We start from the raw sequence: 27,795 nt of genomic DNA on the forward strand, positions 1-27,795 counted from the left end.
TGTCCGCAAAGAATTGAACTATTTTAAATTTTGCGGAAAATTTTTCTAAAAAAATATGTCAAAAGTTATGACTGTTTTTTTGAGCGAAATCCAGATGAAAAATTGATGAAAAACCACTATTTTCAAGATTTCGAGACAAAGAAGTATTTACAAAAATTTTCCGCAAAAATTTTTATTATTCAGTAAAAGATACACCATCTACTGCGAAAAAATTTTCAAAATGTTTTTTCTTCGCCGAAACTAAGCTCTTCAAAGTTGAAATACTCTTCCTCGCAAAAGTCTTCATTTTCTTCTTCATCAAAATTTTTCGATGCAATTTTTGAATTTTCAGATTCAGGAATAGTTTGTCTAACTGAAAATGTATAACATGCCATAGTTTTGTTGGTTACATCAGTCAGAAAACACATTTTAAACACGGCAATTATGAAAAATTCACTATGGTCAGAGCCCTTAAGGGTTTTTTCACCTCGCGGCACGTCAACTTCTCTAGTCAAATGCAAATGCAATTTTCTCGGCTTTGTCTTAAAGCAAAATAGTTCATGTTGAAAAACTGCCACTGCCACCCAACCTCGTCCCCGTGTATCCCAGGCTTTATTTTTATTTATATGTTACTGATTGACGCCAGAGAATATTATCTACCGTTATCAGTAAGCATCAAATCAAAAAGTTGATAATACGCAGAGAACGAGGTTGGCTGCCACCTTTTTTAATTAAATCTTCAAAGATTTTATTTGTACATTTGACAAGTGCAGTAAGCATGAAACTCGGAGTAGTGTACTTTTTTATTTTGTGATGAAAGATAACTTTTAAAATTTAAATCTTCAAACCTAACAATTTACCCTAAGTTTTTGCGATTAAAAGCAGACCAATATAGATTCAGAGATCCACTTAGGGTTCTAAAAGTACCTCTATACCTTGAATGAAGTTCATGAATCAGGTTGTACCTAATTGAATATCACCCCAAAGTTCTATTACCTTCGCGAACTTGGTGTCCAATTCGCAAAAAAAGAGGGCTGTGCGAACTACGCCCTTGCCTTCTTTAGGAAGTATTTTAAAAAGGGGCGTGATGAGAATGCAGCATAATGACAGGGCTTACGCCATGAAATTGAAAGTGGGGGCTAATGAATATAGAGTCTAAGGAGGCGCAACCAAAAATTATTACTTTGCAAAAAAATTGGGGGCCATGGCCCGGTGGCACAGGCCCTGAATGAGTTTAAAATAAAAAACCCGGAAGACCCAAGCAAAGGGGCTAGAGTGAGAGATGTATCTTCAACCTTTCTCAAGGAATTAAAAGCAAAAAGTGAAGCCTTCAGTTTGTCGTCCCACATTTGGAAATTTTGTTTGAAAAACGTGTTCTGAATGGGAAATAAGTGGCTTCATTTCCAAACCAGGCATTTCGAATCTAGCCCCTTCGGGGCTTTGAAATCAATGTGGTACGGCAGAGGTGAAAATTATCTAATAGCTATACTTTCTAACATCAAAACAAAATAAAGCGCGGGAAACGGGTCACGAAGGACATGATAATGGAATTGATGGGAATCCTGCTGGTTTTTTGACGAGTTTTAATCAGTTTTCAGAATCGATGCCAATAATTTTAAACTCACCTGATTATCATTTGGGAGCAAGATTTTATTTTAGACAGTTTTAGACGATCTATAAAGACCATAACAAACTTTAGAGAGCCGTCCATTCATTTGACCATTGACAGTCTGTTTGTCTGTCACAAACGTAGCCTGGGAATCCAAGCTCATAATCTTAGAAAAAACAAAAATTACCTCACCTCACAAAGTTCTAAGATTATAGAGCTTGGTGCAGGTAGATTAGTCTGAAGCAGAATGTTATAAACAGTCTGTGTGTGAACCCTTGTTGACAGACTTTCTGAACTTTGGAAACCCAGGCAAACACACTACTTAATCAACTTTATACCATAAAAACTCTTTTACAAGCTCTAAAGACTTTCAAAACTACTAAAAACCACATCAAAACATCAACCACATGTATTTAGACTTCCATCCAACAGCCATTTTGTTTCGAAATGAATCGATGTTTTCATTTTCATTTGTTTTCCTTTTTTCTGCAGAGTCCAGCTTTTTCCATAAAATTATGCGTGCGCATCGAAATTATCAAAATGCGCGCGAAAGTACTGCTAAGTAATACGCCGAAAGCTAGCCAATCAGGCCGAACCTGCATATTGCAGGGAAAAATCTCCCTGCAAGCGAGTTACCTGCGCCAAGCGTTAAACAAGCAGCAAAAATATCATAAACTAGACTGTGATTAAAGTTTAACGCTTGGATTCCCAGGCTATCACAAACGTTGATATTCAGAAAACTTAAAATTTCCCAACATTCATTTCAAGCATTCACTTCCACAATAATTTATGTAATTACTCTTTCGGCCAGTCGGGTTCAACATATACGCGTGTTTTTAGTCACATGACTGTAGTGCCTACTAAAACGATCCAGGACCTGGGATAAGTGTCAAAGCAACACAGCAGATTATTCTTAAAGTAAAGAAATACCTTTTGGCGTTGACAATCAAATGAAATATTATCGTGAATTTGGGTACCTAACTTGCATCAGTGGAGGCTTACATACATACCGTAACTTGGTCTAATGTCGACACCCCTCCTCTAATTCCGACACTTTTTTTATCAGCTGAAAGGTTGAAACTGTTTTTCTTTGCTTAGTTTGGTCAGAGAGGAATAATCTTTTTTCAATCAGTGATTCAAGCTTTCATATTATTCCTTTCTCTAAAGAAGGGTGTCGGAATAGACCTTTTTTCAAAGAGGCAACCCTGTTGAATAATTATGTAGTCCAGCCATACAAACAATGATACAGCAATGCATAATTACTGTTTCATGCATATTGTAATAATTATGCATGGGTGTATCATTGTTTTTCTGCTGGACTACATAATTATTCAACAGGGTGGCCTCTTTGAAAAAAGGTCTATTAGACAAGGGATGTTGATATTAGACCAACTTACGGTAGCCCTCAAACAAAGACCTGGCTGGTCATTGAAATACAAATATAAATCAAAACAAACCTGACTTGCAAAATTTGCGTGGTAATCTCCTAATCATAAGTGATGTGCATAATTATGTTTGATATCATTATTAAATTTAAGGTTACAAGTCCAGCAGCAGCCATCGAGAAACGTCCGAATTGTTGCCATCTTGAAATTTATGATCTTGCATGATTTTTATTATCCAACCACTCTGTTTTATCAACCCGCGGTTCTGTCGGCAAGTTACTTGCCAAAATTACTTGCGCTACAAATATGAGATTCTAAAATGGTAGAGTAGAGCTGTGACCTGGAAGCGGAGCTGTGTAGTTCATTTGTTTTGAAATTTTGCTGCTTTGGTTGTCAGGCATGCATCATCTGATGACTATGCAAGTTTCCCTCCACTGATGCAAGTTACTCGACTTCACGGTACATTATATTTCTTTAAAGGGACTCCTGGGTCATTGGAGCTTTTCAGAGCATGATATTATATAGATCCAAAAACCCCAAGTTTCAACTTTCATTGGGCGTTTTTCTTGCGCTTCGTTTATCGCGCAATTTTTGTGTCACACAAACTATCTCGGCCTTTCATAATGATTATGCATTGCCAAATTTGATTCTCCATTGTTCTTACTGTCAAGTCAGGATCAATGGTGACGTCACCTAAGAATAAAAAAAAAAGGATTTCTTCAGTTTTATGCATATATTAATTTGCAAGATATTCTATTCGCTGCCCGAGTGCACTTTTCGTAGACAAGTAGGAATACCTCTTTTTACTCACGGGATTGATGGTAATTTTTCATCTTCGTTATTTTTTAAATAAAGCACAACTGGAAAAAAATGAAACTTCAGAAAGTTGCGTATTTCCAGGGAGTAAGCGGTTCTGACAATTGACAAAATTGATAATGAGAAAATCAATTTTTAATTTTTATGACATCAATGATGGAATCATAATCAGTTTTGTTTTTTTTTTTGCAAAAATCAGCAAAAAAACAATTAGGTTACACATCAGGTTAGAAACTACATCATAATACCCTTCATGTTCAGTCATTTGTTTGGTCATTTTCTGTCGCCTAATGCAATATAAAAATTATGGTAATTTTCTGTTTTTGAGACATGCCATAACTTACCCGAGTTGCCAATCCCAAACTGTAAAAGACTACGACTCCAGTTTCCTTATCAGCTCTTAACGCTGACCAAATTTCAATTGAGCATTATCGAATCTCAATCCACCGCAATCAATTGCAAAATCTCAATCAAACCAATCCAATATTACCTAGAATTTGGCCGTTCGATTGAAATTTGATTGCGTTTACAATCGAATTTCAATTGTTCGAAAATTGAATTTCAATCGTTTGACTGTGTTTTATCTGGTTTAGTGGGTTCATTCATTAATTCTGTTCAATTAAGATCATCTGGCCTTAAGGACTATTGCAGATCAAATGAAAGCATCAAAACAAAAACCAATTTTTCTTGAAGGGAAAAGAGCTCCCTTTTCAAAGGAAAATTCTGCCCGCCCAGATTTCAGATAAATTTTGCCCGTCCAATTGACTGACCAACCTATCTTTTGATGATGAAAATACTGAAGTTGAGCCCAGTGTGCTGCACATATCCGACTATATATTATTTTACCCTTTGAATATTGAGTATATATACCCAACAATTTTAAGAGCTTGGATAATTTTTTCCTGTCAAGATTATCCAAGTTTAGATACTAATATAACTTTATACAATGTCTAAATTTGTCATTTAATACTTTCAAACATCTTTATTTGGAAAGTTTAAGATTTACTTCTTAAGCTTATTAAACAATTCTATAAAAATAGGGCTTATACTGTGAGCTTAGTAAGACAACCATTGAGCATAAAGATTAAGATTTTTTTACTCCTGATGACTGACATAAACCATTTTTCACTTTTTTCTCATTTATCAAGTTATATAATAATAATCGAGGTCAAAATGGCACAAAAGTTTAGATTTCCATTTCCACCTTACAAAATTCAAGAAGATTTTATGAGCAATTTATATGAAACCATTGAAGCGGGAAAAATTGGAATTTTTGAAAGTCCCACTGGAACAGTAAGTATGCCTCTTAAATGAAATAGATTCAAATCCTGAAATGTCAATCAAATTTAGCTCATTAAATTTTATAAAGGTAATTGTTTCAGTTAATTTTCAAATTTATATTACCACCAAAATCTTATTTTGCTTATTTCGTATATTAATACACTATTTCTAGCCCCACAGTAGAATTGCTTTCAAATTTAGATTTTTCAAGACAAGGATTTTTTCCTGTTTTTTAGGGAAAGTCACTGAGCTTGATATGCGGCACCTTAACATGGCTTGAAGATTATAATAAGAAGCAAAAGGAAGAACTAGAAAAGATTCTCTCTGGAAAGAAAGAGTAAATCTATTTTTGTTACTTAATTCATACCCATTGCTAGCACTAAATCATAATATTTTGAACTCTAAACATTATTAGGGTGAGATTGAAGAAAAAGGGTCCGTCAAACCAAAAAGCCTTTCTACAGGTACTCTGTATTGACTATGAGAATAATGGTCCATGGTACGTGCTATAACGGTTTTAATACTACATTGGTGTGATCAAAATAGATAGATAAAAGGTGTTTTGCTCAAGGCCATGTTAAATAAAATGTCAATTCTATTTTGGAATAATTTTCTTTAAATTTTACAGGGAAAAGCAGGACACAAATGATGGTATGTGATGATTCTTCTTATTTTTGCTTGTTTTTCAAATTACATTTTCCTTAATCTTTGTTAGCATAATAATTTTAGGATAACCTTAAAATAATATAAAAACCATAAACATGTTTTTTAGAACCTGACTGGGTCAATGATTTCTTTGAAGTGAAGGCTGCACAAGAACTGTCCAAAAAGATTCAAGTAAAATCTCTTCATTTATTCATTGGCTTAAAAATTTGTAATAAATCTATTTATTGGCTCGAGGCATCCAATAATTTTTTTCTGCAATTTATGTAACTCAATAATTTCAGTAAACTATGGTGACAGAGTGCTCTATGAATTAACTTTTAGCCAAGTATCAATTTAAAAATCATATTCTTTTTTTTTTAAGTTTAAAACATTATAGTCTGTTTCACGCGTTACAGACGATCTTAAGATGGAAATAGAATAAATCAATTAAGTCAAATAGAAATTTGTGTTATTCTACCATATTTCAAGCCCTTAAAATTTAATGTAGAGTGATCAAGATGGTCGAAAGAAAAGGAGGGAAAAGTTGCAACGCATTCAAAGAGAAAAACAAATGAAAAGAAAGGTACTGATTTTATGAATTTATTTAACACCTCGTTGCATATTTTGATCGTGAACGCTTTTATATTTGATTGTCAAATGAACTGAATAATGTTTGATCTTGAGATTCATAATTTCTTACCAAAACAATCATAATATAAGCAAAAGTTCTATCAAAACCTTTCACTCATTAGGACCATTGCTTTAGCTTCAAGTCATTGAAAACCATCCATGTAAATTTTTCTTAGCTCACTAAGTAGTATGTTGTTTTTTAGATTAGTCTACTTAATTCCAAATTATGTGCTAAAAAAGATTTTTAAGACAATCAAAGCAGTGGACTTTGGACAACAATCATGCTATTTTATAATGTCAACCGAATTCTTCCTCGAAACTGGCATCTTGATAAATTCTTTGGAATTCACTGTCTTCCTATAATTTTGTGTGAAAACTTTTATAAACATTGAGACCACTGCTAAATCAGGTATTGTTTTAAAATCAATAGATTTTTGGACCTACCCCGGTGGAGGTCCTATAAATTAACATTTGTTCGTTCGTTCGTTCGTTCGTTCGTTCGTTCGTTCGTTCGTTCGTTCGTTCGTTCGTTCGTTCGTTCGTTCGTTCGTTCGTTCGTTCGTTCGTTCGTTCGTTCGTTCGTTCGTTCGTTCGTTCGTTCGTTCGTTCGTTCGTTCGTTCGTTCGTTCGTTCGTTCGTTCGTTCGTTCGTTCGTTCGTTCGTTCGTTCGTTCGTTCGTTCGTTCGTTCGTCGTTCGTTCGTTCGTTCGTTCGTTCGTTCGTTCGTTCGTTCGTTCGTTCGTTCGTTCGTTCGTTCGTTCGTTAGCAGCTTTTCTCGAGATTGGCTCATTAGTTTTTTCTAATTTTTTGCACAAAGATGCATAACTATAAACCCTCGAATGTGACGGAGCCCAATTTTCGAAAAAAAAAATTTTTGGGCAAATTTGGGCCAAAAAACGGCTAAAAAACGGGTTTTTTGGACTTTGTGAAAAATTCGATCATTAATTTTTTTCTGATTTTTTGCATGAAAGTAGGGTACCATCATAGGTAAAAGATGGCTCAAGCAGATTTTTGCAAAAAAATTTTGTTGGCTTAAAAAACGCATGTTTATCTACCGGGTGCGCCACAAAAAAGTTTCTCTATTTAAAACTAATTTTCTAGGAATCTAAAAATTTTAAAAGAACAATTTCTATTTTATTGGAAAGAAGAAACATAAACTTAAATTTTGATGGGTCATTTATTAAATTCGATTCATTAGATCAAATGTTATCCTCAATTGAATAAAAAAGTTACTTTCAGAAAGTGCTCGAAAACGTCGAAAATCGACCTATCAAATTTTTAGATTAAAATTGGCAATCGCAATAGCCTTTACATGATTAAAAGCATTTTTCAGTAATTTAAACTCGTGAATTTCGAAACTGAAAGGCCGAAAGGGTTTAAAATCTTTATCAAAATCACTTTAATTTACCTTAACCGAAAGTTTCCTCCGATTTTTTGTTATAGATTGGATAAAGTCTATGTAAGGCCGGATATATCTCGAAACCCATATTTGATGGATTTTTATGAATTTTACCAGATTTTTTGGCCTTTTTGAACAAATGTTCCTCCTTGTATTGAAATTCAACCTTCCTTTACATATCATAAAGTTATTTAAACAGCATTATCATTTTTAATGACTGAAACGAAGATAATGATGTATCACATAATTATGCTTCTGTTTAATTTGATAGGTCAATTTTTAACGTTTTTGAGCACTTTCAGAAAGTAACTTTTTTATTTAATTGAGCATAACTTTTGATTTAATGAATCGAATTTAATAAATGACCCATCAAAATTTAAGTTGATCTTTCTTCTTTCCAATGAAATAAGAATGGTTCTTTAAAAAGTTTAAGATTTCTAGAAAATTAGTTTTAAAGAGAGAAACTTTTTTGTGGCACACCCGGTATAAGAATCGCTATTAATAAGCATACATCAATGTTCTTTCCAATGGAGATGCATTTTAAAAGCTCCAATTAACGATAAGGAAAGGAAATTTCTGGAAGCCTCATTTATTGCTACTATGGGACCATCATTAAACAACCAAATAGAAACAAAACAATTACAACTTTTTAGAAAAGGCATCACTTGATTTACTCCACGGAATAAAATAAAATTTTATTACCCATTATGTTTTTTAACGAATTTTTTATCAAGCGCTTATTAATGACTTTTTTATTTGTAGATAATTAGGCAATTTTTTTCAACATTTTAGATACAAATTTGTGATTTTTTACCATTCTTGTATACTGACGATGGCGTAAGCCGAAAAGCTTCTATAGTTTTGAAGTAAAACCGAAACATTCGAAAAAAGAACGTCTCATACAAGACTACCACATTGAAGGCTACTCCGAACCCTACGAAACAAATGCCTTTATTAATGTTGGACGTGGAATCATCGTTTTGACACATAAATCGATCAAAAATGTAGTCGAAGTGACACCCAATAGTGAATTTCAGGAGGTATGCTTGCTGGAAATCAAACTCAAAGGAGCGGATTCTTTGCTTTTTGGATGTATGTATCGAAGTCCAACCAACACGCCAACATCAGCAAAAAACAATACAGCGCTTAACCTCCTTCTGAAGGAAATAGCAATGAATAAGAAATACAGTCATAAGTGTATCGTCGGAGACTTCAACTATAAAGATATCAATTGGGAAAACTGGTCAACTCCTCACGATGACACGAAGGAAGACGAACAATTTCTCGAAGCTTTAAGAGACTCCTTCTTTTACCAACACGTCGATGAACCAACAAGAGCTAGAGGTACCGATACGCCATCACTTATTGACCTGATTCTGACAAATGAAGAAAGCCAGGTTAGCAACATAACCTATCTTTCACCACTTCATAAAAGTGATCACAGTGTTCTATCATTTACGTTCGAATGTTATCTTGAAACAGAATGCATTATTGAAAACTATAACTACAATAAGGCAGATTTTGAAGCAATGAAAGGACATCTTGAGAACTCTGACTGGGTTACAGGTTTCCATCAAAAAACAGGAAATGCAAACGTAAATGATTGCTGGAAGATGTTGCGAGATAAATTATTCGAGCTTAGGAATCGGTACGTTCCTCGTAAGGGGAAACATGCCTACGGAAAAAAGGGAAGTTTTGCAATCGATCAAGATATTCAACAAAGCTTAAAAGAAAAACGTCGCCTTCATCGCAAATGGATAAGATCAGTAGGTACAACTTCGGAACAGAGAAATAGAGCTATTTACGCTACTGCGAGAAACAAGGTTACAGGAAAGATCAGACGAGAAAGAAGAAGACTAGAAGAACGAATTTGTGGTCAAGCAAAAAGAAGCCCTAAGAAGTTTTGGAAGCATATCCGGAACTCAATGAAGACCAAAACGGGAATTTCCCCTCTTCTCCTTGATCCAAATGATAAATCATCACTTCGTTTTACTGATGAGGATAAAGCTGACATCCTACAGGATCAGTTTTGCAGTGTTTTTACGAATGAACCTGCTGGATCACTACCTGAGTTTCCATCACGAACAGACACAGATGTAGCATTCGAACTAACAATCGACATGATCAAAAAAGAACTGAAAGATTTGAATCCTAATAAATCGCTAGGACCTGATGAGATTCACCCAGTCATGCTGAAAAAGCTGGCCTTTTACATAGCCGGTCCTTTACATACTATCATGGCCAAGTCCTTCGTAGAAAGTAAACTACCTGATGATTGGAAGACTGCACATGTGTCCCCGATCTACAAGAAAGGAAAAAAGAACCTTGCAGGAAATTACAGGCCCGTTAGTTTAACATCAGTTGCGTGTAGAGTAATGGAAAGAATCCTAAAGAAACAAATAATGGAACACCTCACGAATGAGAAATTGCTATCAACCAAACAACATGGGTTCATGGGTAAGCGATCGACAGTGACACAACTACTTCACTACTTAGACAAATGTGCAGACTCCATATCCAATGATAAGGTTGTTGACGTAATCTATTTCGACTTCGCAAAGGCATTTGACACCGTTCCACATCGCAGATTACTAAGAAAACTCGAAGCGTATGGTATCAGAGGAAGGGTACTTGGTTGGATGAAAGCATTTTTGTCCGATCGTTACCAATATGTGAAGGTCAATGGAAAGTTATCTAAGAAATGCCAGGTGCAAAGTGGTGTACCACAAGGAAGTGTCTTAGGTCCACTCCTTTTCGTTATTTACATCAATGATCTAGCTGAAGTTACCAACTCAGAAATGTTTCTCTTTGCCGATGACACAAAGCTTGTTGAAGAAATAAATAACGCTGAAGATGCAATTAGACTTCAGCACGATATCGAGGCAATGGAAAAGTGGTCTGGTGACTGGTTGTTGAAATTCCATCCTGACAAGTGCCACGTGTTGACACTAGGGAAATTCTGGAACATTCAACATGCACATCCTTATGAGATCGCTGGCTCTGTCCTAGAACATGTTGATCAAGAGAAGGATCTTGGAGTGATTATTGATAGTGAATTGAATTTCGAAGAACACATCTACACCAAGATCAAGAAGGCTAACTCGATCGTTGGATTGATTAACAGAAGCTTCGACTTCCTTTCTCCCGAGATGCTCCGCACACTTTTCATTGCATTTGTGAGACCTCACCTTGAATACGCGCAAGCTGTTTGGTCTCCACGACTGATCAAACACTCTGATGCAATTGAAAGTGTCCAACGTAGGGCCACAAGACTTGTCGGTGGTTATAGAAACCATTCATATGAAAAACGTTTACAAGTCATGAACCTACCCAGCCTCAAGATCCGGCGTAAAATCGGGGACATGGTGGAAGTATATAAACATTTTAATGTCTATGATAAATCTTCCCTATGTCAGAAACTCGTTCTTCGAAATCGACCTCAACGTAAGCACAATCTCGAATTAAAGAGGAATTTCGCTGAAGACGGCATTAGAGGATACCAAACGAATTCACTTTACTATAGGAGCATTGATACTTGGAACAGTTTGGCAACCAATGTTGTAAATGCACCGTCCGTAGGGAAATTCAAACTAGAATTGACAAACGAATGGAAAGATAAGATCTATAAATTGTAAAGATGTAAGATTGTTTCATAGAGGTCAATAGACCTGAGAAATACACTTCTATTAAATAAATAAAAAAAATTTTATGTAGTGAAATAAATTTTGATTTTTTATAAACTATGGCGAATGGATTAAACAATGTTCTTAGTCAAATTATTCAATTTTTTTATGAGATAGATGTTTTTTTTGCTCACGAGGGCTTACTTTTAAAGAATATGTGTGTTTAGACATGAAATTTTGGTTGCTTGGCGTGTTTTTATAGAAAAACTGGCCAAATTCGATATTTTTTTTATAAGCAAATATCAATTGCTTAGGTATTAGCTTTTCTCGAGATTGGCTCTTTCATTCTTTATGATTTTTTGCACAAAGATGCATAACATATATATATATATATACCAACTGTTTTTTTGGTGATAAAAGAGAATTAAAAAAAAATATATATATATATATAAACCCTCGGATGTGACGGAGCTCGATTTTCGGAATAAAATTTTTGGGGTAAATTTCAGCTAAAAAACGGCTAAAAAAGGATTTTTTGGACTTTGTGAAATATTGGATCATTGTTTTTTTCTGACTTTTTGCATGAAAGTAGGTAAAAGATGGCTCAAGCAGATTTTTGTAAAAAAATAATTTTTCAGCTCAAAAACGCATCTTTATCTATATGAATCACTATTAATAAGCATACATCAATGTTCTTAGCCAAATTACTCAATTTTTTGATGGGATAGATGTTTTTTTTTGCTCACGAAGTTTTGAATATGAAAGAATATTTCAAGAGCATGAAATTTTGGTTTCTAAACGTTTTTTTATAAGAAACAAACGACTAATTTTGATAGATCGTCACTTTTTGTGTTCTGAATGATTGTTTAATGGTCACGCTCACGTAGATATCAATCATATATGTGTTAAATGCATAACCAGGTAGGTCCATAAAAGTATCACTTGTCTTTATTATTATTGTTGTTTTCAATGACAGAGAGAAGCAGAAAACAAGAAGAAAGTGAGCACCAACAAGGAAGGAGAAGGACAAAAGGAAAACCAAGAAGAAGATGAAGACAAGGATTTGGTGCTCGAAGAATATTTCAGTGATGAGGAAAAAAGAAAGAAAAACTCAAACAACGATAGGTATCATATATCTTGAAGCACAGATTTTGTAATTTTATTAGCAAATTAAAAATTTGTTTTTAAATTGTTTTAAAATTTTTTTTCTTGTTGATAGATTTTCACATTCTGATGATGACCTCTTGTAACACGGTATAATCGAATGAGACTCTCCATTTTCATCCTGAAAGATATTTGCAATAGTTTAAATTCCTTCCAACTTTTAGCTCTGAAAGCGAAGATGAAGTTGAGAAAAAAGAAGAGGATGAAAATAAAGGATTAAAGGTGAGATAATCTGAATACTATTATGCATTAAAGGGAGGTTCTTATATCATTTTTCTTACAAGAACCAGTAGATTTTCAATGAGGTTCGGCTGTTCTTGATTTTTTGTACTTAGAACATCAAATTGTTCTTGTTTTGTTCTTATCTATATGGTCAAATTGAGGTATTTTAGGCTTTATGTACCTAATTTTTACTACTTTGACTCCTAAATTGCTTGAAATTGGGTAATGTCAGGCTCAGCATTGTTCTTGAACTGTTCTTGTTTATTGGCATTTTTGAGCCTTATTGTTCTTTTAAAATTGTTCTTACACAAGAAAAGAGTGTATTTTTTAGTCAAAAATCACAATCTATGTAACAGGAAAATATATTTTCTCCTATTTTTGTTTACATCCCAATATTGAAATTATCTTCAACAACAGAATGCTGCTAAAATTAATAATACAAAAAGTTGCATGGAACCCAAACGAATTTACTTGACATGGTATACCCATTGTCCTTTTAACTATATTTTGATAAACAGATTAAAACAAAAGTAAATTTTATTTAAGTTAAAAGATACCATCATTCAAAAAAAAACACTTCATAAGAAATTGGTATGCTTTAGATTCCACACATCGATTTGAGCTGGTTTATGTAAACCATCACTGAAATACATTTTCACATTATAATCTTGTTTTGCCATGGTATTAAGTGTAGAGTGTTTTTCTTTCCCATTCAAGAAAACTGAATAGAGGTATTGCCCATTACTGATATATCTTTGCTGGATTTTCACTGAGTTTGTTTCATTCATATTACCAATAGTGAATTCTACTGCATGCAACGAGTTTCCACTGACTGATGAAATAATACGCATCCGTGTCTGTCCAGTTTCAGGTGTTTGAAAAAGTAGAACTCTTGGGTTTTTATCGATGGAAGGACCTTTAAAATCAAAAAGTCCTCCCCATCTATCAAATCGATCATAGGCGCGGAATTGAAATTCTAGGGACCATTCGGGTGATAGAACATCGATGGTTTGAAATATTTGTCCTTTCATTGGTCTGATAACTAAAATAGATAAAGAATTGATTCAACTTTTTGAAATCTTCATGGCAACATTTTAATATTCCCTTAACTCTATTAACCCCAACCTTTTTTGATTTTTGTAGCCCCAGGGGAGGGGTAGAATTTTTTATCTAGAAGAGCTATGGCCATGGAAATTGGTACAGATGTTCTCCATAATGACACAAACTTCCAGGAAGAAAAGAAATTGATGATTGACGAAAAAGCGACGACGTCATCACAAAATTTCCACCTGTCGGAAAAAAGCAAAAATGTATGGTTTACAAAAATGTCGTTCACAGTCAAAGTAATAAAGAGATTATGTTTGAAGATTCAAAAAGATAAAAGATTTTTCTTTAATATAATTGCCAGTTTTGTATTTCCCATTATGATTTTTTGTTAAAATCCATGCTGAAAATGAGTAGAATTTTCAGAATTTGATGACGTCATAAATGATGACGTCATCATTTTCAAAACTTTTTTTTAACCTTTTTTAAATCGCATTGTTAATACCTATCACCTGTCAAAATTTGAATATGATTGGATCAATACTCCAGAAGTTATCGCAATTTTAAAATTTTGAGTTTTAAGCGATTTTAGCTTGGTTTTATGTCATGTTTCACATTAAAGTCATAAAACCTGACCTAGAGGATCTATGACCCTAAAAATTTGCACAAGTACTGTTAATAAGATCTTATTAAAAGTCAAAAAGTTTGTAATCGTTTCAAAAAATTAGATATACACAAAAGAACACTAGCGTGGTAGATTCTACCCCCGCCTGGGGCTAATAGGGTTATGGCCTTGAGAGAAATCTCTTTTTTTATAAGCTTTCGAAAGCACAACAAATTAAATTTGCAGCTGGCACACAACGTTTTTTCAAGGTTCATCTAATGTAACATTCTGGACGTCGAAAGAAGGGCATGTCAGCTTAGAAGCAACCATACTTTTTTTACCTTCTTTATGATAGATTTGGGGCTGGATTCCATGATCGTTCGGTGGTATGCCAAGAGGCTAAAAATGATGTGAAAAAAATGAAATCAAACTCTACATACATATTAAAGGCTAATAAAAATAATTAAACGTTGAGATTTAAAATCTGAAAAGTTTCAAATAAATACAGATATAAAAGCAACGGTCATTGTTTTTCTCAGGGGTTTCAACTAATGCACGTTTGGTAAAAAGTGGATTTTCTCTCTTGACTTACATGTTCCAGTGATTCAATTATATGGATGCTTTGAAGTAGAAGAAGGAGCTGAACAAAAATTACTTTCAATTCCTTTTTTAACCCATCCATCTTTCTTGGGTTTACTTGAAACTATTGATTCTTCCAATTCTCTCAAATTTTTTAAATATGCCTTTCCCAAAAACTAGATATTTGAATAAATAATTACTGAGAATACTGTGATCCCTTTTACTCATCAAAATATATTTACATTTTCTTTTTAATTTCAACCAGTTGACGATTGGTGCTTTTAACTCCTTAAATCAAAGGGAGGGAGCAATTTACACTTTCTTTAATGTTTTTTACATTTCTCTAGAAACATTAAGTAGTTTTGGAACAGCCTATTATTAAAAAAAGTGTTGCTTTTATAACAATCATCACCAAATATACTTTATTTTTCAGCCTTTTAATATTCGAACTTGAAATTCATTGAAATAATGGCTTCTTTTTTGAAATATCAGCCAATCAAATTGTGTTATTTTCATTGTAATACCTTAGCCTTTAACTGTACTTTTATCTAGAGACCTAAGCCACGATGCCATATCTTTCTCAGAGTAGAAGACAATCTTCCCTTTTTAAAACACTCTGTACAGTCTAAATTATATTTTTTGTTTTCTTTGAAGATATTTTACTGCAGTAGAACACACTCACAGTTATCACAATTTATCCATGAGCTTCGTAAATCGCCTTTTGGTGAATCAACAAAAGTTGTTGCGCTTGGATCAAGACAAGTGAGTCTCTTTTTTTTTGTCTCTGATCAAAGATTCCAGTAATGGTATCCGGTCTGATCGTTTTGACTTTTTAAAACATATACACGTTTTTTTATAAGAACAAACTGTATAAGAACATGAGGCTTCGATGGCCAAAATGTTAAAAACAAGAAACAACATTTTAAGGCTTTACATAGCGTCAGCCCCCCCTGCTGGTTGGGGGGGGGGGTTACACCCTAAATTTCTCCCAAAAGAGGAGGGGGCTGGAAGTACACCACTTTTTTGGGGGGACCTATGTACTTGGGGGAGCTAAAATCTCATCACTTAACGTGGGGGCTAAAATAATTCAGCTTAATAGTTGGCTTCAATTACTCAAATTGAAGCTCATGAATCTGAAAAATTTTCACGTGCGGCGCGATATTTTTGTAGGAAGTGTGCACAATTATTTATCTTAAACTTAGAACTGAACGCATTTTACATTGGAAAAACCTTTTTTACTGGATCAATTTTTTGAAAGTATCTAGGGTCAAAAGTCATGGGTGCTAACGAAAAATTCATAAATCTTTGGGGGGACTTAAAATTCAGGGGGGACCTAATTTTTGCCTGGGACCTAAACCCAGGCTGACGCTATGCTTTACTAGAGACTTTAAACACCCAATTTCTTAGGAAAATGGACAAAAATGCTCAAAAAATGGTGAAAATAAGAAAATTTTAAGAGCATGTTTAGGCTTAAAACTCCTAAATTTAAGAACATCCGAAGGCTTCAAAATTTTTGGATGTTCTTTTAAATGAATCGTGTAGTGCTTTTAAGGTAATTATTTTTTTTATTGTAATTTTCAGAATTACTGTATCAACGAAGAAGTTCAACAGCTGAAATTTTCCAATAAAATCAATGAAAAATGTTTAGATTTACAAAAGAAAAAAGCTGGTAAGATTCAAACATCCCCCTGCCAAATAATCATAAGATCAATTGTTACATAAACCTTCTTACTTTCGAAAACTACCGAAGTTTGTTTTACTTAAGTCTTCAGAGAGGTTATTGCGCGAGCACCCTAAGGACGTTTGTTCATTTCTGAAAATAGGGGCGTATCTAGGATTTTTAGGACCCTGCAATAAAAGATTCAGCCATATTTAGTGTCTAAGGAGGACCCACCATGGTTTGGCCCGATGGGGCAGAAAATATTTGAATTTCGACCCTCTAGATTGGCTAAAACAACCACCTTATTATGCCCAATGTACCTTGAACCAGAGATAAAGATTTAAAATTGCATTCAAACACAAGATAGTTTTTCATTACTTCTCGGGCTAAAGTGTTTTCAGAACCAAAAAAAAACAGTGGCCTTTACAGTCGAGCTAGCTTGGTTGAATTGAATATGAAAACAATGAAGGAGGAAAGGAAAAAGGAGGGTAAAACAATGGCAATTCATTATATGTCAATAGCAAAAAAATCATAAAAATTATGAAGTCTTTACACTTTACACAACAAAGTGAAAAATGATAAAATAGCACACAAAAGAAAACATGAAAAAAATTATACAAAACTCTTTATCTGATCGTTATATCCTCACTAAAAGTACCTGAGAAAATAAACGTATATTGTGAAACAGTAAATGAAAAATAGGTCATTCACCAATTTAGGGGGGGTTACTGATTACAATAGAAGTCTGTCTCAAATATTCAAACCTTTTCTCATCCAGGGTTACCACTCAGACATCAGATCCTTTAACCTAATAGCATTAGTTGAGGACTGATTGCTAACGCTACACACTAGTGATCGTATCACGAAGCTTACACCGACCGCATCCTTTTATTTTTATCTTCAGAGAAAACTAAGAAAAGTAAAGAAGAAGAGCAGCCTGCAAAGAAAAGACGCAAAAAGACCACATCCTCAGGATGCCCATATTACAGCCACAAGAAATTCGCGGAATTCAAAGAACATTTGTTGGTGAGTGCGAAAGTAGTATCTTACTTGAATCAACTCATGTTGAGAAATCTTTGGTGGTCTACCGGGTGAGGTTTGGTTAGCTAACTGGGATAACAATGTGAATCTTTACCCAAATCATAATTTTTTTTCACACCCAGGACAATGTGCAAGACATAGAACAGTTGACGTCACTAGGAAAAGATCTTGATACCTGTCCGTATTACGGAACAAGGCATTCTATCGGAGACGCTGAGGTACGGATATTCTTATAGATTTCCTTTTTGTCGCCATGCAGCAATTTTGGCTCATCTCAAATGGTATTATATGGTAGTTTTGAAATGAAATGCTTACAATTTGTGGAATAAGGAAAAGAATGCGGCCATTAATATCAAAAGTTCAAGCTTAAGTTTAAGCAGTACCATGTTCGATTTTGGTCAATTTATTTTCCAGGACTTTTTTCAATCTCTACATTACATACACACTTTTAAACATTTTTAGCTAGTGGTGTTACCTTATCAGACGTTGTTACATAAATCGACACGAGAGACAGTCGGCATCAACCTTAAAGATAGTGTTGTGATTATTGATGAAGCTCATAACGTCATTGAAACCATCAATAATGTACATAGTGTAAATGTATCTTTAAGTCAGGTGCGAGTTTTTATTGACTGTTTCATTACGCTATATTTCTGAATGAAACATTGTAGTCGAGTTTCGAACCAGTGGATATCTTCGGGCGTTAGGCGAAATGTATACTGTGGATATACGAGAGTTCAGAGTACCTTTTTCTCAAGACAAACTCTTTTAGGGTTACAAAAACCAAACCACCTTTACAAGGGTAACTGAATTTTTTCAAGAATATCGAACAAATTTTTCTAATGGTTAGGAAAACCACTAAAAAAAGTTTGTTTTTTTAAGTTTTGGTTTTGAAATACCCGTCACCTTGCAAACCTAGTTCCTCATTCATTGTATTGTTCGGGCATAGATAATATCCTCTGGTAATTTTGATCTATAGATTTAAAATCATAAACTATTGAATACCATTGTTATGTTTTTTTTCAGTTAAACAATTCAGTGAGCCAACTTGCACAATACAGAGAAAAGTACAAGTAAGTTCACAGACACTTTTTCCAACTACAGTTGCCTTATTCGATCTTCAATGGACCAAAAATTTTATTCGAATTAGGGAAAGATTCAAATTACAGAGAGCTAATTTGAGCCAATTTCCAGCTGAGGGACCAATATTTTACTTTTATATTTTAATTTTAATTACAGAAAGATTCGAATAATAGAGATTCGAATTAGAGAGAGCTGAATTTCTATAAGATAAAGTTTTACTGCAATTTGCCTCAAACATAAACAAGGGTCTTCCTTTCCGCCTTGTGCGCTCACACGTGCTTAGATTTCCATTGTGATTTGTTATCTAGAAAACGTTTAAAAGCAAAAAACTTGATGTATATCGATCAAATTCTATTCGTATTAAAAGCCATTATTACGCACCTCAACTCAGGTAACATTTGGTCGACTACATTGTTTTAATAGGGTAAAAACTGGTAGATATTGGGCAAAGTAGGATCGGGTCAAGGCGTTTTAGTCTAGATTTTAGTTCTAGATTTCCAGTCTAGATTTAGAACGCCATGGATAGGGTCGCAAGGAGCCTTCACTCCCTGTGAGATTTCTTCTACATGCTTACTCAAGACATATATCCTCTATTTCGCACCGCTGTCTTGGCGCTCTTAACTCTTCAAAAGCCGTCTAATGCAGTGTTCAAAGGTCTTCCGTCTCACAGAAGTTTAAAAAAGCGAATTTCGTAAAAACCAGCCAAATTTGAAAAATCTGGCCAAGGTTGGAGTGTTATTAAACATGGCCCCCGGCGTGCGCTTCGAATTGAGGGGGCAAAAAAATATGTCGCCCACCATGGTTGGGCGACGAAGAAAATTTTCGACTTTTTGCCCTTATTTCACCCCTCTGAACGGTATATATAACATTTTTCGAGGTAAAAAAAAAATACTTTGCCAAATATTGGGGGGGCCATGTTAAACCCCATTTTCGTCTGACAGGAGAATCTCTGCTTTGACCACTGCTAATGAGCCCTTTACAATTTTAAAATATTAAAAGAGAACATCCATATCTATTCCAGAATCATCAATTTAGGTATGGTAAAAATTAAGTATCATCCGTAATTTTTTCTTGATGAGAGTGATGTGAATTTTTATTTTAGAAGAACAAGAAAAGGGCAAAGAAGGTAAGTTATATTGGACTGAGCCTTTCTTTTATGCTTGGTTGATAATCGTTTGAACCTTTTTTAGATCTATTAAGCCCCACTTTTTATATTGAGTACAAAGAAATAACATATCTTAAAAGTAATTGTAAACTTTTATCTTAACAAGCTTTTCGAAGAACCCTGATTACAGCGTTAGAGTCTCCTCGTGCGGGGAACACAAGTTTGTTCGAGTTGAGGAAATTTTGAGTTATGGAGTAAGGTTTATAAGGTTTTGTTAACTGAAGAAGGGACCATAAAACTTGTTCCAGTTAAAGAGACTCAACTTTTCACGTTTTCTTTTCTTCATAGCTGCTTATATGGCAACCATAAATAATTTTCTTTGCAAAACAAAAATCGATAACGTCAATTTGTTCAAGGTAAGACTTGCGAGGGGGCTTTTCAATTCAGTGTTCGTTATCAGATCATTATATTAATAAAGCTAAAATTAAGGAATGACCAGTTCAATTATAGGTTACCGTATAAGTTCCTCTTGTTATTTCAATTATTTTCCAGATCTGCCGTTATTGCGAGAATAGTTTGATTGCAAGAAAGGTAAGTTACCGGAAACTCTCATACTCCCTGCCTCGCTCAAATTTTTAAACCCTTTCACTTTAAATCAAGAGTGTTTTAAAATGGTCAAAAAGCAAAGTTTAGCTAAAAGTAGACTCTAATCTAGTCACCATGCAGCAAATCATATAATATTTGTTTTTATCCATATTGCACTCCATCGTTTACTTTTTTGCGTCGAATCTGGTTACAATCTTTACTTTCTAGATGAACGGTTTCATCGATAAATACCATGGCTCGGTCAACCAGACACAATTGGAAGGGAATACAACGTCTTCTTTTCTAATGATCGAGGCATTGCTCAGTGCGCTTACAAATTATGATAAAGATGGGAGGATACTCATCACGAAATCAGGTAAAAAAAATTCAGATTGCTTTATTGTTTAATTAAGGAGGCCCCCCAGCGTTAAGTCTGGTCGCGTTATCACGCAATTTTTTGTCTTCAAAAATCGATCACGATCACGAAAATCAGCTAAAATTTGGATAATCACGCATCCCTTTGAAAAAGTCCCAATCATGCATCGTGGCTCAAAAATCTTTCAAATCACGAACACGTTTTGACCTCTGATCACGCAATCATGAAGAAAAAATTTCCAAATCACGTAATCACGCTAAAAAAGGTCCCTATCACGTCATCACGAAAACCGCTTGGGGGCCTCATTAAGCTTTAGCATCACATGCAGTAAATAAATTATAAGTACACCTATCTTTGGAGAACTGCGTTTTTTTTCGACGAGAGAAAATCAAGTAAGATACAGATAAAAGATCACCGTAATTGAAGCAATTTATTACGTCCGCCAATTTGAAAAACCCTCAATTTGGAAGTAGCTCAATTTTTTGTTTTCATTTATAGCGACTGCAAGTAAGAGTGGGTTGAAGTTTCTTCTATTGAATCCTGCTGTCCATTTCGCAGAAGTTATCGAAGAATGCAAAGCCATTGTGTTCGCTGGTGGAACAATGGAACCGGTTAGCTCTTCTGTTTTAAAGGTTTTGTTTTTCGAATAAGAGTGATATCATTTCCTTACTCATCATTTTTAATTCACAAGCTTTTTCACATTAGATTGACACGGATGTGAAGCAAGATTGGTTAGAAACAGGGAAAGAAAAACATTTTTTGTATTAGCACAAGATAACAATATACAGGAATTGTCCTGATATTAAACATGTTTCTGATATATGAATCGGGAACGGGAACACTTATGTAAAAATAAAACCATTTAAAACAATAAGATGCTAACCGAGATAACCAGATAACTTTTTCAAAGTTTTTTTAATTTCGGTTTATTTTATCACCAGTCTTCAAGTTATAACATTTTATTATAAGATTCTAAAATTATTTTCATTATTTGTTTTTTAGGTATCAGAATTCAAAGATATGCTTCTTTATTCAGCGGGTGTTAGGAATGATCGCATTCTTCAATTTTCTGCCGGTAAATAAATACACACAAGGCTTTCAAATTAAGAATGTAATTATGACCGTAGACTCAAATCTCAGAATTTGATGAATTTTTATGTTTTTAGTTATAGAAAAAAGGCATTTTTTTTAAGAACAGACCAACCAAGAATATTTCAACTTATAATTCAGGAGAAAAAAAGATTAACCGATTATTAACCTACGGTAGATTTACCGGTTTCTTAAATCGTAAATTTTCTATCTATTCTCTAAAATACATAATAGCTTGCACCCATGAACCTTAAAGTTAATAAAGTCTCCTGTTTTAGACCACGTGATACCACCAGAAAATTTGATCGCACTAACACTTGGTAAAGGGCCGTCTTCAATTGATGTTAATTTCAATTTCCAGAACAGAAACAGAAACGATCTGGTATGTCATGACAAATATCTAAAGCTCATAAAATGATCTCGGCTTTAACCCATCAGAAGCATATTTTATTCTAAACCCCTTATCAGTTTTTGGGAAGAATGCTTTTTGAATTTATCCTGTTAACCTAGTTCTTTTTCACGATGACACTCTAACTACAGTTGAGTTTTTTCAGCTCGAACCTCTATAACCTGAATATCTTCTTGACTCGAACAATATCTCGTCCCTTTAGTTAAAAATTCCTATAAACCTTACTACATAACTCGAATATTTTTTTGCGTGTTCGAGTTATGGAGATTCAACTGTAATATCATGCTGATAAATTTGCGCCTACAAGGTAAGGGCAGGTTGGCTGTGTCCTGGTTGTGTATTAGAATAACATGTTTTTTTTCTTATAAGCATAACGTCTATAAGCATGTACAGGCTCAGTTTTGGGTACCCAAACAATGGCTCTATTGTTTAAGAACAATAGAATGTTAAGCATAATGTGAGCCTGATATTGAGATGTATTTTACAATTTCTAGATAATTCTTATTACCTCGCATTTTTCAGATTGACGAGCTGGGACGTATTCTATGCAATGTGTGTACAGTTGTACCAGGGGGTGTGGTTTGTTTCTTCCCTTCGTATGATTACGAAGAACTCGTTTACACTAGACTGTGGTCCACTAGTACCCTTCAACGTATCGGAAAACGCAAAAAGGTAATAACTTGGGTTAAAGGGTCGACCACGGTTACCACCACGTTGCTCGTGCGGATCAAATATCCAGAATCCAACATTCAGAGAGTCTAATTTTGACATTTTTGTAAGCTTTTGAGAGACTTTCTTGCCCTACCGTTCACGCTTATTACATCACCTTTTGTGTCCATTTATTCCTCCTAGAAGTCGAGAAAATCCGCGATAAATATATTTGATCGCTTTGAAAATCTTCTTTAGATCTTCCGCGAACCAAGGAAATCAGGACTTACAGAGAAAATTTTACAAGATTATACCAATCATATCAAAGTATTTTTATCATTTTTTTGCACTGTTTTTTAAGATTTAAGGTTTAAAGAAGCTGGCAAGTGGAAAGGCTCTGGAGAAAATGATATGAAAAGCCAAGGAAGATCAGAACTTTCAGCATTTTCATCTTTCTGCACCCTAACATAATATGGTGTTTCCATCAATGTGTACATTTTACCAAATTCAGCAGGTCGATCCTATCAATATCACAAAGAAAGAACGATTACTTATCTTCAATATTAAATAAAATAACATAAAATTAATCTCTTATTTGTAGAAAACTCTTGGCAAAGAAAACTCTGCGACGACTGGAGCACTTCTTTTGAGCGTGGTTGGAGGGAAAATGAGTGAAGGAATCAATTTCTCAGATGATCTGGGAAGGTTTGTTATTTTGTTTTTATCACATTTTATAATAATTCTCCGACTAGATATGAAGTGTCGATTTAGACACCCCCTCCTCACAGACCCGGTAGAATTTTTTCAGCAGGTGGGGGTAAAAATAACGGACTGAAACTCGATGGGGATCGATATTCCCTTATTTTTTATGACCGGGGATTTAAATTCTTTTGTTTTCAATTCAGAAAATTCAGCGAGGATGGTAAAAATAACATAATATTTGGTAGTGAAAATTGGTTTATTTTATTATTTTCAATGGGACTAAATTTGGAGTATGATTTTCCACTGGGGACAATATTTTGGCCAATTTTTCAAGTGGGAAGGGTTCCCAGTGGGTCTGTGAGAAGGGGGTGTATTTAGGTTTATTTTTGCATCTTGAAAATTTAGAAACTCTTCGAAACTTGATGGCAAAAGTGTAGGAATTTTGCTATTCTCAAAGGAAAATGCTGCTAGAATTCAGTGACACCCAGAGAGGGAGAATCATTTTTCAATCATTTTAACAGAATTTTAAACAAAAAAATTTAATATCGCCTTTGTTAGGTGTATTGTGATGGTTGGTCTACCGTACCCGAATAAAAATTCGCCAGAATTAATCGAAAAGATGGAATTCCTTAATAAAAACATCGGTGTAAGTTTTATATATTTCTGGGTTTTGATCTTATCACCAGTCAGTTTAACATATCCACACCATTGATTTCAAAGCTCCGAAGGGGTTCGATCCGAAACTCGAGGATGGTAAATGAAGCCACTGATTTCCCATCTAGAACACGTGACCCTTTGTGTTTTTGAAGCAAAATTTCTAAATGCGGGGCAAACTGAAGTCTTGCTTTCAACTACCTTGCTATTCTTTGAATTTAATAGATAGTATTATAAAATATTGTCGGTAGTGCTTTTGATTTTCCAAAGAGGGAAATTTGTCTTACAGTTATCCATCACTACGCTGGGGACTACAGTGTGTCCCAAAAAAAGGAACAAATCATAACTTATGCCATATTTTATGACTTATATGCTTATTTCAATCTCAAAAGCCTGTTCAATGATCTTGGAAATTGAATATCTATTGATTGAACAGAGACTTGATATCTTATTTCATTTATTCTAAGCCTATTCTATTTTACTTTATATAAAAATTTGTCCGCTTTTTTGGGACACATTGTAGTGTGGAGCATTACTAGAAACTTTTGGAACTTGTTGCTATTCGGGACGAAATTATTAGAATAAGGCTCTTAGACCTTAAAGTTAGAACTTAAAAAATAAGTAACGAAAGATTACAATACACCAATTCGGTTTCTCGGCTTTCTCATATCCCCCATTATGGATGATTCAAAATTTGTTCAAAATCATTTTTGATCTATTCTGGTATATTTGTTTAATGCACCTCTTTATTCGCTGATGTCATATTTCGAATTTAAATGAAAAGATTAGTAACTTTGTCAAAAATAGGAAGTGCTATATCCCCATCAGTCAATATTTATCTACCTTGAAATACGATTCCATAACATGAAGACTGATACCATAGTATGAATACACAGACACTACATTGTGTAATTTGAATCATGAAAAGTTTAACCTTTGTCAAGAAAACGTGACTGTGAGCCTGTATTATTCATCTATACGACTAGTTTGCTTGCCCTTCATAATTGAAAACAATCCCTGTTTCATTGATTCGGTGTGTTTTGCTAACGAGGATAAGAAAAATGTTTTCCACTTTTATAATTTGATCCCATGAAGAATTTCAATTTAATATTTCCAAATTAATAGGTAAAAGGGGTCTCATTTTAGTTTCTCAAAAGGGGACAATTTTTAGCCCTGTCAATGGGTAAGGGGTTCAAGACATCCCTCTTCTCACAGACCTACTGGGACCCATTCCCACTGGAAAAATTGGCCAAAATATCGTCCCCAGTGGGAAATTTTACTCTATTTTCTGTCTCCGCTGAAAATAATCAGATAGATAAGCAAATCCTCACTGCAAAATATTGTGCTATTTATTCCATCCCCTTTGAATTTTCTGACTCGAAAACAATGGAATTCAAATCCCCAGCCAAAAAAGAAACATAGGAATATCTATCCCTATTGAGTTTTGTTCCGTTACTTTTACCCCCACTTGATAAAAAAATCCCACCGGGTCTGTGAGAAGGGGGTGTCATAAGGGACCAAGCAGGTTAGTGACACCGTGTGTGTTAACTACCGACAAGTAAATCTCACCAACATTTCTATTTTGGTTTCAAATGATTTGTTTGTAACATCTGTTTTGAGGGTCAATTTCTTTCAATTTTAATAAACGAATATATTTTTCCCTTTTTCAGCCGAATGCGGGTTCGGAACATTATGAAAACATTTGCATGAAGGCTGTCAATCAATCTATAGGTAAAAGCTGAAAGTGGGAGGGTTGCTTTTCGTATTTGTATGTATCAAGTATATAACACTTGACTCTGAAATGAACTTATGACGAAATTGGGTAGCATCTACGTACTTGGATACAAATTGGGTTCATTTTTGAAAAACAGTTTTCAAAGTTTACGATGAAAGCTATTTAGATATTTACAGTATACCCATCCGATCCTTGAAACACTTCATTTTAACTTGCCATATTCCCACTTCAATAGTCAAGTTTTGGTTTTTCAAGTACATAGGCGCCAATATGCTACTGCCTATTTGTTTATTTAGCTCATAACTTTGTTATCAAAATAAAACATAACGCGAAGCCACTATCTTTCCTTCCTTTTCATTCCAAAGTAGTTTATATTTTGGCTTGTTTTTGTCCTCTCATTTGGCTTTCAAGCTGACGTCAATTCAGTAAAGAGAGGCCCCTGTGAATAGAATGTTTTGTGGTAGATAGTATTGACAATTTCGTCATACTCATATCCTTGTTTGAATTTAATTTGTGTACTTGATATGTAAATCTGATTAAAGTGTTTGTCCATAACAGTCGAATGTTTATTTTGTTATTTTGCAAGTTCCAAAACTCAATGACCCTTTATTTGCAAGACATAACATGGTATTAGTGACAGTAATAAAATCTGGCCGGGGGTATTATTAGTTTTGTCATTTGGCGTAATGTTCCCTTTATCAAACACCCTTTGTCACTTAGTGGACAGGTATATTTTCTTCTCTGTCCTACCTGTAAATTTCATTTTATCTTACATTTATTTCCTTACTTGAAAAATGTTATTTTTTTTCATAGGCCGTGCTATACGCCATAAGAACGATTATGCTTGTATACTAATGGTAGATCAACGATACTCCAAAACATCCGTAAATAAGAAACTACCATCTTGGATTCGAAAACAATTAGTTACGCATGATCGCTTTGGACCATGTCTTGGACAAATTAGTAAGGTAAAAGCTCATACATTCCTTGAATTGGTGAAATTTTTTGCCTACAATATGCCGAGATAAACACTACTGTTGACGTGGCTTCCTTAAAATGGTTTCCTTTCTCTATCCATATGTCTCTCCTGACTATCTTTTATCGACGTGTATGGAATTTAGTGTCTACCATACTACAGTTTGTAATTACAAGAATTGCTTTTAATTAAAAGATGACCTAGTATACCACGTTTTTTGTCCTTTTAAGAATGAGAATACTTGCATGCTTAATTAATGGAGTGTTTTATAATTAATCAATTATATTATCACCATGGAAACTTGTCAACCCCTATTGGTTGCTTCCCTAATGCTTGACCTTGGTTCAATTTTTTTCAAAACATAAAACTCGAGAATATTATTTCATTAGACCAGCCTCGTTTTGAATTTTCTCAATTTAAAATAGTTAGAAACTTCGCCTACAGTAATGTTTTGATGTTTTGAATCAATTTTGTTTTTCAGTTTTTCGCTGGGAAAAAGAAGTTGAAAAGTTGATGTGTTTTGGATATCGTCAAAGAGACGGTTTGAATGCAATGCCTTTTCATCATGGTCGTTTTCTTTGACTAATGACATTCAATTTCTATTTTTAAACGTACACTGTATGATTTGTTTTGTTGGTTGTCTTGGTGATAGAAACCACGGATTGATTCAAACGCAAACGAAATTTTTTATGAGATTTTTTTTTCTATTCTGTGTCCGTATCAAGGAATTTTGAAGTAATTCAAGAGAAAACG

The 27,795-nt window shown here is 34.3% G+C and overlaps 2 protein-coding genes across 3 annotated transcripts; one reads left to right on the plus strand and one right to left on the minus strand.

Annotated features, from left to right (window-relative positions):
• Positions 1 to 4,940: 4,940 nt before the first annotated feature.
• On the plus strand, positions 4,941 to 27,716 carry LOC136823471 (ATP-dependent DNA helicase DDX11-like). 2 transcript variants are annotated; one of them, XM_067079664.1, is made up of 28 exons: positions 4,941 to 5,082; positions 5,307 to 5,407; positions 5,699 to 5,721; positions 5,843 to 5,907; positions 6,224 to 6,298; positions 12,343 to 12,491; positions 12,695 to 12,752; positions 15,634 to 15,741; positions 16,561 to 16,648; positions 17,544 to 17,665; positions 17,803 to 17,898; positions 18,143 to 18,295; positions 18,707 to 18,753; positions 19,072 to 19,154; positions 19,866 to 19,889; positions 20,217 to 20,284; positions 20,421 to 20,459; positions 20,682 to 20,829; positions 21,328 to 21,440; positions 21,832 to 21,904; positions 22,197 to 22,300; positions 22,850 to 22,999; positions 23,234 to 23,302; positions 23,577 to 23,680; positions 24,236 to 24,323; positions 26,002 to 26,062; positions 26,880 to 27,034; positions 27,524 to 27,716. In XM_067079664.1, the coding sequence occupies exons 1-28, from the start codon at positions 4,963 to 4,965 to the stop codon at positions 27,554 to 27,556; spliced, it is 2,517 nt and encodes an 838-aa protein (XP_066935765.1). In that variant the 5' UTR covers positions 4,941 to 4,962; the 3' UTR covers positions 27,557 to 27,716. The 2 variants fall into 2 exon arrangements, with proteins under 2 accessions (XP_066935765.1, XP_066935766.1); XM_067079665.1 differs by lacking the exons at positions 26,002 to 26,062; positions 27,524 to 27,716 and having other exon boundaries at positions 26,880 to 27,020.
• On the minus strand, positions 13,331 to 15,137 carry LOC136823482 (uncharacterized). Its single transcript, XM_067079672.1, has 3 exons — positions 14,993 to 15,137; positions 14,742 to 14,799; positions 13,331 to 13,794 (listed from the first exon to the last, which is right to left on the minus strand). Exons 1-3 carry the CDS (start codon positions 15,080 to 15,082, stop codon positions 13,331 to 13,333), a joined length of 612 nt encoding a protein of 203 aa, XP_066935773.1. The 5' UTR covers positions 15,083 to 15,137.
• Positions 27,717 to 27,795: the final 79 nt, after the last annotated feature.

The sequence above is a fragment of the Clytia hemisphaerica genome, unplaced genomic scaffold (assembly GCF_902728285.1).
Source record: "Clytia hemisphaerica strain Z4C2 unplaced genomic scaffold, Clytia hemisphaerica genome assembly, whole genome shotgun sequence".
NCBI lineage: Eukaryota > Metazoa > Cnidaria > Hydrozoa > Leptothecata > Clytiidae > Clytia > Clytia hemisphaerica.

Bases quoted from the DNA above. Each gene is read 5' to 3' on its own strand.
- LOC136823471 (XM_067079664.1), top strand. From the start codon at position 4,963: ATGGCACAAAAGTTTAGATTTCCATTTCCACCTTACAAAATTCAAGAA. The intron at 5,722-5,842 runs GTATGTGATGAT...CATGTTTTTTAG, and splicing joins AAAGCAGGACACAAATGATG to AACCTGACTGGGTCAATGAT. The intron at 20,460-20,681 runs GTAAGTTACCGG...TTTACTTTCTAG, and splicing joins ATAGTTTGATTGCAAGAAAG to ATGAACGGTTTCATCGATAA.
- LOC136823482 (XM_067079672.1), bottom strand. From the start codon at position 15,082: ATGGATGGGTTAAAAAAGGAATTGAAAGTAATTTTTGTTCAGCTCCTT. The intron at 14,800-14,992 runs GTAAGTCAAGAG...CATCATTTTTAG, and splicing joins TAATTGAATCACTGGAACAT to CCTCTTGGCATACCACCGAA. The intron at 13,795-14,741 runs GTAAAAAAAGTA...TATCTATTTTAG, and splicing joins CCAAATCTATCATAAAGAAG to TTATCAGACCAATGAAAGGA.